Source organism: Mya arenaria, chromosome 9 (assembly GCF_026914265.1).
Source record: "Mya arenaria isolate MELC-2E11 chromosome 9, ASM2691426v1".
NCBI lineage: Eukaryota > Metazoa > Mollusca > Bivalvia > Myida > Myidae > Mya > Mya arenaria.
The window spans coordinates 23,923,569-23,943,838 of NC_069130.1; the positions used below are offsets into that span (position 1 = coordinate 23,923,569).

General features: G+C 32.7%; 1 protein-coding gene across 4 annotated transcripts; it reads left to right on the plus strand.

The window, feature by feature from the left end:
• Window positions 1–1,467: 1,467 nt before the first annotated feature.
• Window positions 1,468–19,387, plus strand: LOC128202639 (zinc finger protein with KRAB and SCAN domains 1-like). 4 transcript variants are annotated; one of them, XM_052903643.1, is made up of 6 exons: window positions 1,468–1,552; window positions 2,461–2,602; window positions 3,214–3,388; window positions 4,298–4,765; window positions 7,847–7,984; window positions 11,279–19,387. In XM_052903643.1, the coding sequence occupies exons 2-6, from the start codon at window positions 2,507–2,509 to the stop codon at window positions 11,899–11,901; spliced, it is 1,500 nt and encodes a 499-aa protein (XP_052759603.1). In that variant the 5' UTR covers window positions 1,468–1,552; window positions 2,461–2,506; the 3' UTR covers window positions 11,902–19,387. The 4 variants fall into 4 exon arrangements, with proteins under 4 accessions (XP_052759603.1, XP_052759606.1, XP_052759607.1 ...); XM_052903646.1 differs by having other exon boundaries at window positions 3,214–3,370; XM_052903645.1 differs by having other exon boundaries at window positions 1,504–1,552; window positions 2,464–2,602.
• The last annotated feature ends 883 nt before the right edge of the window (window positions 19,388–20,270 follow it).

The window sequence follows — 20,270 nt, forward strand, 5'->3', positions numbered from 1 at the left end:
TTACGCCAGTACACCTCAAACATTACAAACTCTTTTTTAAAATCACTTTTAAATGTTTGTCTTAACAGGATTCAACCATTTAATGATTGAAATTAAAAGCACGTCATCAAAACACACGTTTTTTTTATATGAAATAATGCAAGAAAGTACTTAAGTTTATGTTGACATATATGCCATTCCATAGATTTTACGAATAAAAATCAAAATCAACATTTTTTTTATATTTAAACGCTAAACGCGGATTAAAACGTCATAATTCTATTGTTCGGACGCAAAAATGGTAAAACAACATACATCTCGTTTGGTTTTGGTAACCCCCGCATGCAAATGTTTATGTAAACCAGTCATATAAGACTGCTGACAAAAATAAGATCGCAGATTTTTATTTTTAAGTTAAAAATATGATGTTTTATAAATGCATTTTTTCTTAAACCGTTAGTAACAGTTTTAGCCATAAAACATAAAATTTGAAATGGAAATATGAAACTATGCGATCTTTTCTTTGGTCGGCAGTCTTTTATCACTGGTTTGCAGATATTTACGCAAATATTTGCTCATTCCAAGACATTATTATTTTATTATTTTTTTTTATTTTTTTTTGGGGGGGGGGGGTAAAAACGGTAAATCTGTAAGAGTGTGAGAGTGCAGCTTTAAAGATAAGAGACATCTTTCCTCTCCATATAACTGCATTATTTACATATGTAAATAATTTAGGGTAAAGAAAATCTTGATTTGAAGTTCTATTGCAAATAACTGAAGATTTTAGAGCTTTTTGAAAATAGCACCCACCACAGTCAAAATCGTGTTTTTGCGAAAAAAGGAAACTTGTTATTTTTAACATATTTGCACTCGAAATCACGTTCCCTTGGATGTTTTTACAGAATTCAGCCATTAAGTGATTGAAATTTTAAAAAAATGACAATAAAACACACGATCTAACACAGTAAACGTCATCGATGAACCCCATGCTTTTTCATTGTTCTTTACGTAAAAAAATCAAAACATTTATTTTTATATTCGCTCGAAACAGTTTTAAATAACACAAGTCTATTGTTAGAAGGTGAAAATGGTTAAAGAAGATATATTTCAGTAGTTTAGGGTAACCCCGGGTTGACACCGAAAGGTCACAGACTACTAAACGAATTCCCTATAGATTGTATTCTATAAACAACTGACGTCTGACCAATACGTACACGAAATAACCCTGATTTATATTGCTTCACTAACCCCAAGAACAAAATAAAAGCATATGGGGAAAAGTTCAACATGTGTAAAACAAGATTAAACAACATTAGAAAGAAGTTCCGTTTCTTATAAGAAAAATAAAATTAGTTGAACGTAGCCACTGTGTGTTCTCTTGTTCCACGTCAATGCACGTTAGCGTCAAAGTTTTGGGGAATACGGTAGAAATAGTTGTGTAAGACCTAAATTTTCTTTTTTTTCATTCGTTTTCTTTTTGTTAAATTAAAAATATAAACAACTCTTCAAGCCAATAAAATGGAGGCGATATCATAATTGATCATTTAATTAAAATTCTAAATTCATAAAATTGGTAAGGATTTTGTCGTTTAAAATCTATATCATCCAATTTATTTTATTTTTGCTTATTGATTTAATCACAATGACTGGTAATTTGTTTTGAAATATCACGCTAGTGCGCTAAAACAAAGTTGTATTTTTATTTGATTTTCGATGCAGATAAGATGGCGGATTTCTTTGTTCTTTTTATTATTTTTACCTGCTCACAACATTTATTTCTCACTCTAAAGTCAGACATTAGTTAATGTTGGATTTTTTTGCATCGCCAAAGTGATTTTTATGTCTCAAGAAATGAAATTCTCCAAGTAGATTGTTTTCTTTCATTCTTGATGCTAAATTTTGCTAAATTTTAAATTTAGATCAATGCAAGTTGAAATGAATAATTCTTGTAAAATAGCTATTGTGACAATGTTTTGTGGTGTGTTAGCCTAAAGAAAATAACCACTTCAAACCAATGAAGTTTTACACGATTTTTTGTTCACATCAAAATAAACTCATGAGGGAATTACTGGAGAAATTATTGACATCTCTGTTTATCACTGTGTCAAATTTATCAGTGTTTTTATATTGTTTTTATTTTTTATATATCAAAGCAAACATAAGTTTACACTGGTCCTACTAAACACTGCAAAGCCTACACAGGGCAGGGAAACAATTTCAAGGTCTTATTTTCAATATGTTAATATTGAGTCATCTCTATTATAAGATAAAATGACTCAATGTAATTTGATATCCTTTTTCTGCATAATGTAAAAATAATTATATTTGTGGCGGTGTTAGGTCACATTGTATTTCATCTTGTGAACACCAAAAGTAGGAACTTGCGAGGGATGTTAAAAAACAGCTGTCATAAATATAACTTTAACTATATAAATGTTGATTAAATATAAAGGCTATTTAAAATACATATATTTTTTTTAGCAGCTAACATTATAAAGACATATCAGTGAGAAGTAACACTGTGGACATGAATGCCTCACAGATGGAACAGGAGGTCCTTCGGGAGATTCCTGGGTATAAGGCCATTCTGAAGTCAGTCCTCAAGTCTCAGATACAATTCCTGGTAAGTATTTCCCAAAGAAACACTTATTGTTTGTATGTATGTATCAGTAAGGCAAAATAAAAATAATGTTGTGGTCATGGTTACCTGAAAGAACCTTTTTTGAAGTCCCGACCTTAATAAAAAAACATATAAACTTAGCATATTTGGCAGTTGAAACCAAATATTACTTTAACAATTATGAATATTTTCTGTCTCATTCATACAATGTTCACAACACTCATTTATGAAGTTTTATGTCTTCAGTAAAACACAGTGTTGAGAATATTTATGATTGAAGAATTTAGGCAACCCCCCCCCCCACACACACACTTCTGGTACAGGTAACCGGACCCTACCTATGAACTAGGAGCTGACACTACCATTTTTATTGTCTTGTAAGATAAAAAAAAACTTTCAAAATTATTTTTTTAAATTGAGTGTTTTAAAATATAGTTTGAAAAGCTTTATACATATGATCAAGCCTTCACTTATGGTAATAATAAAGTTCTAATATTAAGTCTTATAAAATATATTAAACGAATCCTAACTACCCTACCTTTTTTTTTAGACAAATTGTATCACTAACCATATGATCAATTTTTTGGCTTGATAGAAATTTACTCCCATTACAGATGGAACAGATGTCTGACCAGACAGGAGAGGAGTCCGTGGTGTTGACTGCCAGTATCCACGATGGTTCCATGTGTGCCCTGGGCTCGACCACGGGGCGGGGATTCATGGACGGGAAAGACGAGATAAAGGCCCAGTTTCTGGGATACTGCATCAAGAGTAGGAGTGATAATGATAGTAGGGCCTTGTTTTGCCACTGTTTTCCCCATTATATAATACAGGCTTTTTTCTGCCCAACTTACAGTTCAGAATGCCTGACCCATTCCTTAAGTCAAATTCATGTACGTATATATTTTCCCAATTTCATGAAAAAATCCCAAACAACTTGTCATTGCTGTCTTGAAATGCCTGGCTTCTTGACTGACTGTGCACAGTGTCCTTTATTGTTCTACAGATACAGTAGATCCCTCGAGTAGGTTGCTCGAATACCTCACTGGCTTGAGGTCAAGGACCGATTTCTTTATTCTGAATCTAAGCATTCCTGATTGGCTTAAATTTTCCAAGGCTTGACATCTTTAAGCCGGTTGCTAGGAGTTACAGTCAACTGCAGTTAGCACTTTTGAGGATGCGCAACCCCATTATAACGGCAAATTATACGATTATGCATATCACATATCAACTTTGTTACTTCTGAGAACTCTGTAAAAAGGGGGGTTTCAGTCTTGTATCTTGTCTAAGAATTGGTATTGCCTTTGTCTTGTCACAGCTTTGTGGTTCAAAGTGACTCAAAACTGTAAAAAAGGTACTCTTGTATGCAAAAAGATGACTATTACAGTGATGATTAAATTTCAGGATTAATTCTGAATCAATTTCATAATTTAGAGCCTAAAATTCACATTGCTCTATATATTTGTAATGATGATTTTTTGCTGGTTATTTTCATGAAAAAATGTATGATTTATCTTGAAATGGATATAAATTAGAATTTAAAAGAATTTTAAAAGAAGTATCTGCCGTTTTACTTTGCTAGGGGCCTGAATTTCTCTTAATGGAATATAATTTCAAGATTTGGACTCTTGGTCCATTTTCTGCTGGAAGAACTTATGTTTAGTTTACTTTGGGCTTATATCTTTATATTTCTTCCAGGTCAGCATCATAAGGCCTCATCAGATGTTGATCTTACATATCAGCGCAGCCGGAACCTCCTGCCTCCCTCGCGGAGACCCAAACCCCGCCTCCGTCCAGGCCCTTATTCCATCCCCTCCCCCGGAACCAGCACCCCTGTGGGCTCCCCGAATCCATTCCAGCTGTCCTCACCTCCGAATCACGGCAGTAACCAAAGTAACACAGCTGGCACTGGAAGTATTAAGCCAGATCCAGAGTCAGGAGACATGCTCGTCGATTCGGTTTCCGGTGACAACAATAATGACCAATCGGGTGACGATAAGTCAGAGAGTGGAGGGGTATCGACCAATCAGGATGAAGAATCTGGTAACCAAGGCAACCAGAAATCACAGAAGGTCAAGGAAGGGGAAGACGGGGGTGACGCTGGGGAGTGGGATAGTAACTATGATTCCGCACAGGGGGATGACTCGAATACTGAGCAAGATCCAAGTGAGATTTTTATTTGTTATTTTGCAATTACATATGGATGCATACTATTCATCTGATATTTGCTACTCTAACTGTCATTCGGCAGCCCCTGGACTCACACTTGAGCATTAAGACTAAAAGATCGTATAAAAGAGCTCAGACTGGAATCAAACTTCCTGATTATTCTTAAGCTGCACTGTCACAGATTGAATGTTTTTAGCTCGACTATTCGAAGCATATGTGGGCTATACTACTCGCCCCAGCGTCGGCGTCCGGTTAAAGTTTTAGGGCAAGTTGGGATTTTCACTTATAAGTCCAATACCCTACATTCAATTGACTTAATACTTCACACAGTTGTTCAGGGCCATCACATGATGAGGTTAGATTACTATATATTATTCTTTACACAGATTATGGCCCCTGAATTGACTATGGAACTTAGGTTAAAGTTTTAGGGCAAGTTGGAATATTTATTAATAACTTCTATATCCTTTGTTCAATAGACTTAATACTTCACACAGTTGTTCAGGACCATCACACAATGAGGTTACATAACTCCATATTATCCTAAATACAAGTTATGGCCCCTGATTGACTTAGGTTAAAGTTTTAGGGCAGGTTAAAGTTTTAGGGCAAGTTGGGATTTTCACTTAAAACTCCAATACCATTCATTCAATTGACTTAATAATTCACACAGATGTTCAGAGCCATCACATAATGAGGTTAGATAACTCCATATTATCTTTTATACAAATTATGGCCCCTGATTGACTATGGAACTTAGGTTAAAGTTTTAGGGCAGGTTGGGATAATGTTTAATAACTTCTCTACCCTTCATTCAATTGACTTAATACTTCACACAATTGTTCAGGACCATCACCCAATGAGGTTACATAACTCGATATCCTTAATACAAGTTATGGCCCCTGACTGACTTAGGTTAAAGTTTTAGGCAAGTAAAAGTTATGGGCAAGTTGGGATGTTAATAAAAAAACTTCTATACCGTTCATTAAATGCACTTAATAAAATTCAAAATTATTCATGACCATCTTACAACATGAAACATAACTCCGTTTTCAGCCTAAAAACAAATTATGGCCCTTGAATTTTTTTTTTTAAATTTCATTTGAAAGGCATATTTGTATATTCTTAACCACATTTTCATAATGGGAAATCATGTTATTTGGATGACTTGCATCATTGTTTGGGCGGGCTGGTGGGAGGGCAGCATCAGAGTCACCTTATGTATCGAATGATTTTAGTTAGGTTTGACATAAAGAGACCAAACTTGGTATTATTACATCGTTTTTGTATTCTAAGTCAAAGCGGCGTAGTCGAGCGCATTGTCTTACGACGGCTCTTGTTTAATTTTGGTCTTGGAACGAGCTAATTTTTGCGAAAATTCATTAATACCAGTTATATAAGATTGCTGACAAAAATTTAAATCACAGATTTTTATACTAATTTTACTTTCAAAAATTGGTGTTTTGCACATTTTCTTAAACTGTTAGTAAAAAAATGCCGTAAAATATTAATTTTAGTACAGAAATATGAATATCTGCGATCTGATCTTTTGTCAGCAATCTTTTATTGTTTGTTTGCAGATATACCCAAAAGATTGATCTTTCCAAGGCAAAAAAAATAAAGTTGTAAACAGCATATCTGTTAGAGGGCAGCTTTAAATTGTCTTTTGGGTTAATGCTTTTTAGATTAATTGAAAATGCTGTCTAGCTTTGTGCAAAAGGCTAGGGAGTATGCTCCTTCCAGAATTTTGAGGTATTGACATGACAATGAATTGAAGAATAATGTATCACTTTAATTACCAGAAGTTTATCATTCAAAATAGAATGTAGGATTTTAAAAACTAGAAATTAGGCATGCCACTCTGCATATCGATGGCCTCACTTCAAAATGCCGAAGCTGCATTTTATTATTTCGGAATTTTTACATCACTAAAATCATGTAGGCGTGCCGCATCTAACTGCAAAATGCCGAGTAAATAGTCCAATAAGAAAATGGTGTTGCATCAGGTGATCAAAATGTCGAGCAATGATTGGATATCTCACAGAGAAGCAAAAATGCTGAACCATCAGAAATTGTACATGTAACTACAAAAATTATAACTTCGGCATTTAGTAAAAAAATGTGTGATCAAATTACCAAGGTTAAATACTTAAAATGTTGCTACTGAAAACATTGGATTTTGTAGCTTGAAGTTCAACATTTGGAAGTGAGTCCATCGATATGTAGAGCTATAAAAATGCTGGTGCTTCGTACAGTTTAAAAAAGTTGTATATAGCATTAAATTGACCCTCACAGATGTTACGAATATGATACTTACCAGGGCTGTTGTTCAACGATTTCTGTGGCTGATAAAAGGCCCCTTTCAAAAGCCAAGGAATATATTTTTATCCGAACATTCCCCTTCATAATCTCAAAAAGTTTAAAAAATGATTGCAGCTCAAAAAGATTTAAAGAAATGATTTTTTTTCATTTTGGTATGACAGTACATTGTTTACTGTGTTTATATACAGGTATATTTATATAACATCATTTTGCATTAAATTTTTCTTTTATTATGATTCTGTCAACTTTCCCCTTTTTAGGCAACCATGATACTTTTTTCCGTTACACTTTATATATCGTTGGACAATTGACTGACAAAATCATGTTTTAATGAATATGCATGAGGCAGGAGAGACAACTCTTCTTCCAATGAATTCACACTCAAATATTGTTCAATAACTTGACAGTGTCAGTAGTCTCCATGGCCGTGTGGTCTTGACTGCTGCCAAATATTATTGTATTGAGAAGGCAGGCCCGGTTCAACTCTGGCAATTGCCAGAATATTTTTCAACCTTTAAGCATCTGGTTCTTTGCGGAACCAATGAAACTGCCTTATTAATTATTCATGATTCCGAGAAATTGCCCACAGTACACAACCAAGCATAGCGTAGTGTGAATCGGGGGTATTTGATGATGCTTTTTAGCAAAAATAATGCTTAATTCCTGTTTTCAGGGCTCTGGCTTCATTCCCCAAATTTAGAAGGACGGTAAATTGTCTTCATGCATTTGTAGGTTTTGTTTTTAATATAATTTCAGATGGTTTGGAGTCAGCTACTTCGCAGGCATCAAACTTGGGAGGAATTGCATTTCCGGGACTCAATAATGCACACTACGACTTCACGAAAACCCTTCCCGATATTTCCTCGGCGGAACTAAAGAACGTTCTTTACCAAGGTAACTTTAGTGAACCTCCTTCAGTCGAAGTTGTTAACCATCTGCTAAACGTAGGAAGTATTGCGAACGACAATATAAATGTTAGACAGTTTCTTTCTCCCGAGGATGGAACAATTTCCAATTTACATGAACCCGATAATGTCCAAGCAGGCCAGTTACTCACGCCGGCTGTAGGAAACATTGCAAGTTTTTCAAATATTGATATGTCATCGTCAGGTAAAGGGACAACATACTGGTGTCAACATTGTCAAAAAGTCTTGCAGAACAAAATGTTGTATAACTACCATGTTCGAGCTCATATGGGCGTGAAACCTTTTGAGTGTCCGATTTGCCAACGGAAGTTTGCCGGAAAACAGGCGTTAGAGACTCATAAACGTTTGCATAGCGGGGAGCGACCGTTTAAGTGTACTCATGATGGCTGTGACAGGGCATTTACTGCCAGAAGTGGACTAGTTTACCATATGAATAAACATCATTGAAATTAAGATGAAATATAAGAATGATAAGATTTGGAGTGATTAGATCTGGACTGTGATAAAAAGACATTTGGTTCTGAAGAGATTTATTGATTTAGAATGTGCAATGGTGTCCTCATCAAAAAGAATGCTGATATAAGTTTTTATGAGACCAGTAATACAGATTAACTCACTTTTACATCTAAATTTGAATTTTTGATTGACAAATATTTCAGGTAGAACTCTGTTATTCCCTTCATACTTCTTGGACATAACATTGTATCACAAGAATATTTCATCAAATCTCAATTTCAACTCAATTTACCACATAACATTAAAAAGTAGTTGTACTGGTATATGTTTTTTACATCTTTTAAACACTCATTCTCACATAGAATATGTTGTTTGAAAACAGTGGTCAATATTTTAAAGAAAATAATTCTACAGCAAAAAACGTCATCGAGTGTGACTCATTGTTCTTTAACAAACTTAAGTACACTCTGACATTTGCCTTTGAATGAGTTTTCTTTGAAATGTTGACAGGTTTTTAGCAATACATTCTATGAGAAAGTAAATTTCTTTGGAAAAGAGTAAAAACATTTAATATTTTGAATCATACTACGCTTTTATGTGGTAAAATGAGAATGAGTTTTTTTGTGATATTGGGGCCTGGAATGTTTATGAAGCTATACAGAACGTTTATGAACATTTACAAATTAACAGTTACTGTCTTTGTAACATTTTAACATTTTGGGAATAAGGAAGTAGATGATGTTATAACTGGCAAAAGGGTTTTCTTCTTGAAGTTGTAGATATTTCTTGGATTCTTACATTTAAGTAGTAAGTTGTACACTTATTTAAGACCTGAAATGATTGAAGAATATAAAAATGTAGTTTGATTTGGCATTTAGTGTTATATAACATTAAAGAGGACTATTTTTATAACTCTTGCATTCACATAGAATTTTTGTGTTGTTAGTATAAAATTGAATATTTCCAGTAACTCCAATACAGGTGTATCAATGTAAACATTTTTAGGAAAAGTAAATTATATTTGATATTTCTTAACTTTAACACCACATGTTTCTGACAATGCATGCTGTTTTGATTTTTTTAATGGTGTCTTCAAAATTCTGTATTATAATTCAAAATATTACCCTAGTTTGTATGGCCTTTAACCTATGTAGTTATATATAAAATAAATGAGCCAATTGATTATTATATTGTTTGTTTTTTGTCTGATAAATATATAATAGTGGTTAATTGAATACAGAGTTACAACAAAGCAATTGACTTATATTTGTATGGGCAGCCACAATTTTACAAATGAAAATATTTTTTCAATCAACTACATGGGCACCATAGTTTCATGTGCACATATTTTAAATGTGAATATTCTGATTTTAAAATGAAATACGCTTTGAACTGAAAAAGCTTTGGAGATACAACCGCATATCTGAGAATTATGTGAAACAAAATTTAATATTTATCACATCATCAGCAGTAAATAAAAAAAAATAGAGTTAAATTACTGGATTAGCTGATATTCACAGATGTGAAACAGTATGGTTCTTAAGTATGGGAGTTCCACAGATTGCAGGATATTGAAAGAGTACATCTGAAATTCTTAAATGTAATACAGCAAACATCAAAAGCTGCAGTTAATGGTGAATTGGCAAGATTCCTATTTAAAGTGGAAATGAAAAGCATGGATTTGTGGTGACTCTCAGAAGAAGCCTAATTGTTGGGAGACATTCTAAGGGAGATGATTTATCAGGTGAGTTGAGTTTTTGGCTCCCCAGTGACACCATATTATGTCCCTTTACTTGCTGATGACATGATTCCTACATTTAACTGGCATGCACTTTTCATGCTTTATACTGTATGGACTTGCAATTTATTTGTTTTGAAATTGTTACCGTGCAATCATATTTTTGAGCTATGTTTTGCATTGCATTCGTCTTTTCGTTTTGTTTTTGACGTGATTTGTAAGTTGATAACACATGTACTTTTCAGAAGATTTTCTACCTGTTGACAGAATAACACCTTGAAATGATATTCTCTAGTTTATTCATGATGTAATCAAGCTGTAGGGAGACTTGGAAAATGAACTATCCTTAATTCTCAAACGTCCCTCCATTTGTAACTGTAGGAGATGTTTTTCTCTGTATATGAATTTAATCAAATGACATGTAATTAAGATACATGTAACACTATAGGGTTTTAGCCAAGTAATAAAAAGGACAGGTTCTGCAGAAAAGGGACAGGGTGCTGAAAGGGCACATTGTATCGTGCAGTGAATAATTAAAGCATTATGAATGTAATAGAAAATGACAGAAATTGTGCTTATTTGAAGTAACATTAGGTTTCACCTGCTAAATTTGTCAAGATCCTATTAATATTCATAATCATATTTTCAAACTTGAATCAAAGCAAAAAAAATAAATATTACATATACAGAGCTTCTAAAATTTTGGAACCTTTTTTTACACTTTTTGAAACTGAAATCGGTCTGGCTTGGTCAAAAATCGGTCCAGACTGGCAAATTGCCGGTTTTTAGAAACCCTGAAATATAATATTACATGTTAAGCATTTAAATCTTTGAAGACAGGAGGGTGCACATTATGGTCTCTATGAGGGCAGATGGGTGCTTCAAAAAATGACAGGGTCCAGCACCCTCCCATAACCCCCTAGCTAAAACTCTACACTACTTCATGGAAATTTCTCAATGTTTGGTTGAAAAATTCTCCCAATTTTGAAAGTTCAGCTTCATCCCATACCCTTGTGTTCTTCTTTTGTTTTACGTTCATAAACTAAAAGCCATGTATTTTGTATCTAGGATTAACGCAGGATACCTCAGCTGCCAGTAACGGCGTGTCTCTCTCTCCTGGAGCGAATCTTGGGCCGTACGATCTGGTACCTCGAAAACGGGGCCGTCCACGTAAGGATTCATACCTCTATATGAACGAGGCTAGTCAAAACACCTCAGTTGCTATGGAATCACCCTCCACGACCTTGACCTACACCAATGCAACAGACCAAGCAGCATCTGGGTCTGAAGCGGAAGTTCAAGGTCAAGGTCAAATTCCAGTTCAGCAGTTTAGAAGAGGCCGTCCAAGGAAAGAGTACGAAAATCTCCCGCCAGGAGTAATTCATCCCACGGGTATAAGTATTGGCAACGGGTATGTGAAGTGCAACATATGCGGTAAGATTCTTAAGGGAACGTCCATGTTCACACACAAGCAGGCACATCTGGGAATTCGTAACTACAGCTGCAACTACTGTGGTAAATCCTTCACACAGAAGGGTCCGCTGATCACGCACGAGCGGGTACACACAGGAGAAAAGCCGTATTCTTGTAATATGTGCGGGAAAAGCTTCTCGGCACATAGCGGTCTTTACCAGCACAGGCGACGTTGTTCACGGCAGTCTCAGTTTTCCCAATTTAATATAACTATGTAATTGAATCGAGGCTTTGGAATATGGTGGTTTCCCGGAATTTAAAACTTTTGGTGATTGTTTGTGGTTTGTGTTTTTTAGATAGAATTGGACAAAAATAAGATGTTTAGACCTCTGTGGACATAAGGTTTGGATTGTCTTAACTTTGAGGATAATCTGTGTTTACATTTATTAGGGGGAAAATTTGCGTTGAAATTTTTCTTGTCAATTCTTCAAATGCTAAAAGTCTATAAAGGAAATACCGTGTCTAACTTTGAACTAGGAATACCATTTTACTCTGAAATAATTGTTTCCTCAAGTGTCGAAGTGTGTGGACAGTTCTTTTGGACTGAAACCACTTTGTACATTTTAGCTAAAGGCATATAGGCAAATTGTGAAACTGTGTAGCTACCATGCTTATCATAAATGTATGGTCTGATGTCTTCAAGTTCAAGTCTGAGGTTTACATTGAAGTATTGTAAACTGAAGTTTGGCTTGAAACAAACTGTGAGTGATTTATCTTTGGTGTAGAAATTTTCGCTAGAAGAAATCTCCCCAAGACAAATAGGTTGTACTTTTTTCTGGTCTCAAATCTTGGAATCAAAGCTGCACTTTTACAGATTGACCGTTTTAACATCTTATTTTATTTTTTGTCTTTGAAAGAGCAAGTTTTTGTGTAAATGTCTGAAAACCAGTGATAAAAGGCTGCTGGCAAAAATTAGGTCACAGTCTTCGTATGAAAGTTCGAAAATAGATATTTACTGCTAAAAGCGTTTCTAACACTTAAGTAAAATGAGTTTTTCAGCAGTTTTTCAAACATTTGAAAGATGTTCTATGGTTAGTTATTCTAAATGAATGGATTGAAAGCTTTGATGCCAAAACCAGCTGATTCTGAGACAAAATGAAAAGAAAAGGCAAAACTGTCAATCTGTGAGAGTGCAGCTTTAAAATTTCTCTATTACTATATCTGATATGTTCATTGACATGTACATGTATCTCGTGTGTTTTTATACATGTACATAAATATACATGTATGCAATTAATATGAATGTATTACAATAATGTGTTTAACATAGTCCATGGCATTATACATCGTCATAAATCACAAAAATGAACAACTTCTATTTTACACCCATCCCACCATTGTATTTATTTTTTCCGTCATTTTACCCACAATTGTTATTTTTTTATCATAATAATTGATATGGTACTTCGAACTGGTCGTATTTTTAGACCTGAATAATCTTGTGGCAGCAATAACATGAGAGACATGTCCACTGCTAATATACTGGTAAACTATTTTTATATATGCCATCTATCACTTGATGTTTCTTGTTTTGAGTGTTATACAACCATTATGTATTTTGTTATATTATTCTAGTGTAATGTAACCTGACAATGAAGTCATTACGCTTTACTAATAATATACATTGTGATTTTTTTTTAAATGGATATGATTGACATTTTTTTTGCAAAAAATGAGTCGTGTGATAAAAGCTATTTCTCATTCGTTGCAATTTAAAATATACTTTAATGGTTCGCTTTTAATTTTTTTTTCGAAACTCGTTATCAAATTACTTTGTATTAAATGGCAAGGAATGTGAGATGCTATAAAGTCCTTATCTATTTCTTTATTGATTAATGCTGTTAATTCCTTTAAAGAATGGTATTTTTTATACTTAATAGTGTGGATGCATGGTCCAATTTCTATGCACATTATAATAAGGTTTTTGAACATATTCGATTTTGTCTGATACCTGTATTTTTTGAAGGTGTTTTGTAATATTTATATTTAGGCATGTGAAAAATGGGGCCATCTTATCAATGATCATTAGACTGTTCTTAATTCTTGTGACAACAGGGATATTTGCCTTTACGCGAAGTTAATGAGGTTTTGCAAATAAAACGTTTAATTATGTAGTGACACTCACTTACAAATTTAACAAGATCTCGTTGTACAGTAGTTGATTAGATGACCCCAGATTGTTTGATATTGTGTCTCTATATTATCTCAAGACTTAAAGCTGGTCAAGTTCATCTGCTTTTATAAACATATTTAAACACACATATGTGATACTCTTCTCCTGTAATTGTACATTGATAACAAGATTAGTATTACAGTTGAGAGAAAATGGGAAAAAATATTGTGACGAAAAGGAAATACATTATAAAAAGTTAAAATGTTCATATTTCCAGTTTTATTTATTGAAAGGTAATGCTACATAAATGATATGCATTAGTAACAAATATATATATATTAGACCTTTGTTTAAACAAAGCCTCAGCGGCGGAAATTTCCCACATGCATTTTGTGGCCACCTGTCTTAAGCAGCCACTTTGACCTTTTCCAAAAGGTGGCCACTTAATACAGGTTTGACAGTATATCTAAAAATGGACTTTTTTTTTAAGCCAGAAGCTGAATATCTAGATTTTTTGTATTGTTGTATGGATAGATTTTGAATTGACTTTAGTATTTTTGTGATGCTTTTAAAAAATTCTGACACATAGGTATCTTTTGTGATGCTCTTTAAAATGAACTTGACTGGCCTTAAGTGAAATCTATAAGTGACATGTGCATGCTTTCTGTAAAAGCAAATAATTGACTTTTGAAACTTGTGCAAACTTTTATAGTTTATAAAAGAATTAATGTAACTCCATATCTGTCCCAACATTTTTTGGATTTGTATGATATTAAGCCATTTTCTATTGCCTTACAGGGTCTGGTGTCCAAAGTAATGACTATTTTACTGTTATGAGAATGTTGTTTTTTTATTCCGGTATATTGGGAAACCTCATTGCGGTATATTGAGAAACCTCATTGCGTTGAATAGTTGTAATTTATGTTGACATAAGTAGTACTGTGACCTTGGTTTGCCAGGCCAGCTACGATTTTCAAATTAAATGATATGTATACTAGATGTATTTTGTGGCCCAAGTGAAGTTTTTGGTCATTATATGTTATAATATACTTTTGGTAATGAAAACCTAACTTGTATGACTGAAAGGTTGTCTCCATTTTGATGAGTTACAAAAAAAGTATATGAAAACTTGTAACCCTGTTATTAGAAAAAAAGTTGCTGATAAGTCATGACATGGTTTACAAGACCTCGTAACTTACAACAGCTTCAAGACAACGAGAAAAATGTATACTACAATCTTAAGAGAGAAGTCAGACTTACAATGATTTGGAGACACTGACCATCTGACCATTAGAGGGCCATTTCATTAAGAATCCATCAAACAATTTTTGTAATAGGATGGATTTAAAATGGTGCTGTACTACAGTTGAAAAATCTATCCTAGGAACAAAATGGCTCCTGGGATTTTTGATGAAAAGGGTTCAAGGAGAACAACTTGTTTATTGTTATCCAATTATTTTAAGGAATGTTTTATGTTAAGACATCAATAGTGAGTACCTGCATGTGAACAATTTTAGACGTTGATCTTGTTAGAATATACATGTATGATTTGTATTAGAATAGTTACAATAATTGTGCTTTTTACTTTCGTGATAAAATTAAATTTTTTCATATGCATGACCTGCTAAATTTTTAATGGAATTTTGAAAAATTATAATCTTAATTGCTTTGAGTTCATCAAAATGGTTTCAATCTGGATTCAAAAAAATAATTAAAATGAATATAATGTAAAAAACAACAACATGCAATATTTGACAATATGTATTTGTGTAATTTTAAAAGGTGATTATGGTTCACAAAGTCACTTCTACCCAAGACATCCTGGGTCACCAAGCTGGACAAGTGGGTTTTCTCCAGGTGCTCCGGTTTCTCCCATAACACAACATGTTGCCAAAGAGAGTGATTTAGGATAAGTTATCATAATGTTCTTCTCAATCTTAAATATATATATAACCTACATTGTAGATGTAAAGAATATTTCTCTCAGAAATGGTGCATAAGCGATGACCCGGTACATGTTTTTACTTCAGTAATACTGAACTTGTTTTAAGGTCTTAATCAAATTGTTGTTTTGTTTCAGTCATGTTTACAATAATTGATCTGAATAATTATATACATTTATAACAGATTTTTGAAACTGAATTTTATGAACAATGTATACTATTAGACTTGTGTAAATAATTTCTGTGTTATACGATTTCATGTCACATGTTGTTGTTATAAATAACTTACATTTTTTCTGACCACCGTTTTTGCCATGTTGTATATATACATATATATTGTATATGTAGTTTAGTACTATACAATGTTTGGATTTCACCTATTTGTGTGTAATTATCTCTTCGGGTTTTTTTGTTTATCGAAAAATGTTTAGGTATTATGATAGCATTAAGGTAATCATCATCAGCGTTGGTGGCATTATGCAAAAAGTTCTCAAACTTGGCCATATTTTGTATGCTTTTCAAGATATTTAAATGAATCTTGGTTGTTGCAAAAGACTATTAACAGATATTTAAAACAACAAACAAGCGTTTTCTCCACAAAAACAACAAAGAAGAGTTTTCTCCACGTTAGTTGTATACTATACATGTACTTAATTCTATAGAATTAAAGGACATTCTTACTACTTTGCCTTGAAGAATTCAGTCATGATTAGTGTCTCTTAAAGGATCTAGACACCAATTGCTACCAATGCAAGAAAAAAAGAAATTTGTCAAAAACTTGACAATAAATAAAATTGATATTGTTGTGTACAAGGCATTATCTTAAATCTTACTTACTGATGTATCATAGCGCTTACGACACATGTATCTTCTCAGTTTTTGATTATTTTTCAGTTCTAAATTGACTGGGTTTGTTTACCATATAAATCCCAGGAAGTTTAAAAATAGCATCGGCATATGGAGCTGAACTTATCATGTGACTTTCACATGCTAAATATACACTGTGTGACACTATAAACTTGGGAAACCATTATGGGCTATTTTTAAATGGGTAAACTCCGCTAAGACAGCGACAACATATTCTTATAATCATGTAAATAATGTATCATGGGCCTCATACTAGCCCCCCTTGATAATTCTTGGCTTGCTTTGAGGAAATACTGTATTTGCTGATTTTTGGACCATCTGGTGTCTAGTCCCTTTAACAAAACCATATCATAATCATCATTATTGTCTGTTTCACAACCATTTATTTATAAAATATTCTTACTTATCTTAATAATGTTTTATGTCCGAATACATATATTTGATAAAAAAAAAATAAACCGAGGTATTTTTATTACCTTTTACATGTTAATATGGGTACTCATTTCCAAAGACACTTCATTCATATAGAGTGCAATATAAATTCACAAAGGTTCAGGAATATATCATATACTTTTACTCATGCTTAAGCAAATTAAAATATTTCTCCTCCCACAGACGACCGGAAAAAAATCGGACTTATTTTGTTGTTAAAAGTATGTTTATATTTTATTTTTGTTGGTACAATCCAGCTTCCAATAACCAATCTTTGTTAAATTAGCATTCATGTTTATTTTCTTGCTCGCGAGAAACTTTTATAATTTTTATAGAAAAATATTTGTGTTTGACCATACACATCTTTAATAAGTGAAAAGGTATAGCATGTCATGTTTCTGCATTTTTGGGCTCAAAATCAAATCAGAAAAAAACAGTTAATAGGTGTAAAAAACACAGGGCAGAAATTGTGGAAAAAAAATCAAGTAAAATCTTATTTCATTGTTAAAGTTTTAATTTCATTTCACCCTGAAATCAGCCTAAATGTTTTTGAAAAAAGATAAATACTTCTAGTTCTATAACATGCAGGCAATTATGTTTCTACAGGCAATTATGTTTCTACGAAAAATAAAATCATTTCAAGACAGTGCAGTATTTCAATTTACACATATGATAGGAATAAATCATGTTATCGAAAACTCGTTCTTCTAGACCTAAAACAGATGATTTTCTGTGAAATTTTCATTGGTTACTTCATTTAATCAAATTTTCCTAAAGTAGAATCTTTACTTAAGAAAGCGATATTATAAATTTTGTATTTATTACTGTGTTAGAGCTGTAGAAATAGGTTAATGCTTTTCTGTCAGATAAAAAATGCCAACAATTTTCTTGAATTTATAGGCCAGTATGAAAAGAATGTCATTTTGCTGGAAATAAGTTTCTGAAAACTTTCGTATTTTTTTTATCGCTTTTTGTAGTCCTTTCATTTTAAGCATCAAATTATAAAATCAAAATATTGTTTTGTGATTTGTCCAAGCAATATAGTCATGTTAAAGTCAGTATTGTCATTATGTGTGTATTAGTATTCCCATAGTAGATTTGTATAGTATTTTTCCTTTATTTTAGCTATCTGATTTGATATAATGAACGCGAAGATAGCTTTAAGAATTCTGTACATAGATTTGAACACATTAATCCACCCTTATACCATTGAAATGCGTAAAAAAAATTCATTTTGCCTAATTTTAACCTACCACTAGTGAATCCATTCGGCAAAACGACCCCCCCCCCCCTACCCCACCCCACCCCTCTGACTTCCTTTAAAGTTGTCTCATGTCAAACGTTAATGTCTATTTTGCAGGGGGCGTTCCTAAAATGCCCGCTATATTTGGAGCCTATATTTTTGGTTGATCGGGTTTGGGGTAGCACGCATAATGGGTCGTTCACCCTGAGCTTACACCTGTCTAATGTAAAATTCTAAAACCACTAAATCTTATAACAAAAAATAACTTGGATGACTTAATAATATGTTGTTTTAGATATATTACAAGAATTTGATAAGACTTGAATTTAACAACCCATTGTCATCTCTGCTGTATGATCAATACTTGCAAATTTCAATTACAATGTCATTTAACAAATACCAAAAGTGACTAATAATCTTCAAAAAATATTTTATTGAATTAAGTTGTTTTTGTTTGTTTTTTTTCCATAAATTGTATGATTTGTTTATTTCATAAGAAAGTTATAAGGAATAATTTCACATGTGAGTGATTTCTTAACCTTCCTGCCATCCAATGTTTGTTCATTTCATAGGACTTTCTCATCAAATTTTGAAAACAACAAACATTCCATTTTCTTAATAGTTGTTATGAATATTTTTTTTAATTTAAAAGCTTGTCTGATTTTCAAAGTGTAAAAGCCTTGGCATTGTTGTTGAAGGCATTGTTGCTTATAAAAATTGTACACTTTGCCATAACTCATGAACGACCAAGCTATTAAAATGAAACTTGGTAAACATGTTCCTCAGAACTTTATTGATTTTCTAGAAACCATTTTTTTTCTTTTTGTCATTATAATCTTTTCAAGATTGTTTTTTTTGTGATTTATTAACATTTTGTTAAGCTGCTGTTATGCAAGAGTAGATTTTTTTTCTTTTGAAAAACTGTCGTTGTTATTTAGTTTACAATATCTGAACAATTTGTAACATTAAGTGATGATTTTTGTTGTGATATTTAGTTGCCATATTATCAATATTTTGCAATGAAATAACATTGATCTTGTGCATGTAAATAGTAGTTGAGTAGATATTTCAGAAAAAAAAATGTGAATAATAAACATTTTCTTATAGCAATAGTCTTGAATGTTTATTATGGATTATGCATTTATGAGCATGTATATTTTTCTGTGGTAAAATTTAGGAATTGTCAGCAGTTTAGTTATGCAAAATCTTAAACTTGGCCCTAACTTAAACAATGTTCAAGATATTCAAATGGAACTTGGTATACATGTTGAAAGAGACATCATGTACAACAAGGCCAATACATATGGCTTGAATAATTGTAACAGCGTTCAAAAAGCTTTAACTTGGCCACAACCCCAAAACTGTTAGAGATATTCTAATGGAACTTGGTACACATGTTGAAAGAGACAATACACACATGTATAGCAAGTCCAATAAAAATTGCTTAAATATTAGTGGAGTTATATCCATTATTTTATTAAACCAAATAACAGAGGAGCGTTGGGGCCGCTCCGTGGTTCTCTTGTTAATTTACCTGTTACCTATGTACTTATATTTTTGCATACTTTTGAAAGTACATGTATTATGTCTCGAAAAACGCATTAAAAGGATAATGTCGACGTTGCAATGGAGAAACGTATTTTTTTACTGTTTTACAATTAATAAAACGAGTTGACATATGAACTCATAATAAAGAATAAAGTTGTTTAGGCGATAATAATATAATTAATGACCTTTTTAAGTTGATGATTTTGATATTTAAGTAAAGAAGATTAGATTTAGTTTATGAAAAAAAATACATTATATGCTGCATTTGTTTTTAAAGAATTAAAATTAAGACAGCCACTTCAATTAAAAAAAAGAAAATTCACCTATTCCCAGTTTCAAAAGATCAGTCCCGAGGTAAAAAGCATGCATGAAACATCACTTGTCATAACTTTCAATATTTCTGTTTAAAGATTTATTCATCAATTTGTGAACGCGGCATTA

Excerpts from the sequence above, each read along its gene's own strand:
- LOC128202639 (XM_052903643.1), top strand. The coding sequence starts at position 2,507 with ATGAATGCCTCACAGATGGAACAGGAGGTCCTTCGGGAGATTCCTGGG. Across the intron at positions 4,766-7,846 it reads GAATACTGAGCAAGATCCAA|ATGGTTTGGAGTCAGCTACT; the intron begins GTGAGATTTTTA and ends ATATAATTTCAG. Across the intron at positions 7,985-11,278 it reads AAAGAACGTTCTTTACCAAG|GATTAACGCAGGATACCTCA; the intron begins GTAACTTTAGTG and ends TTTTGTATCTAG.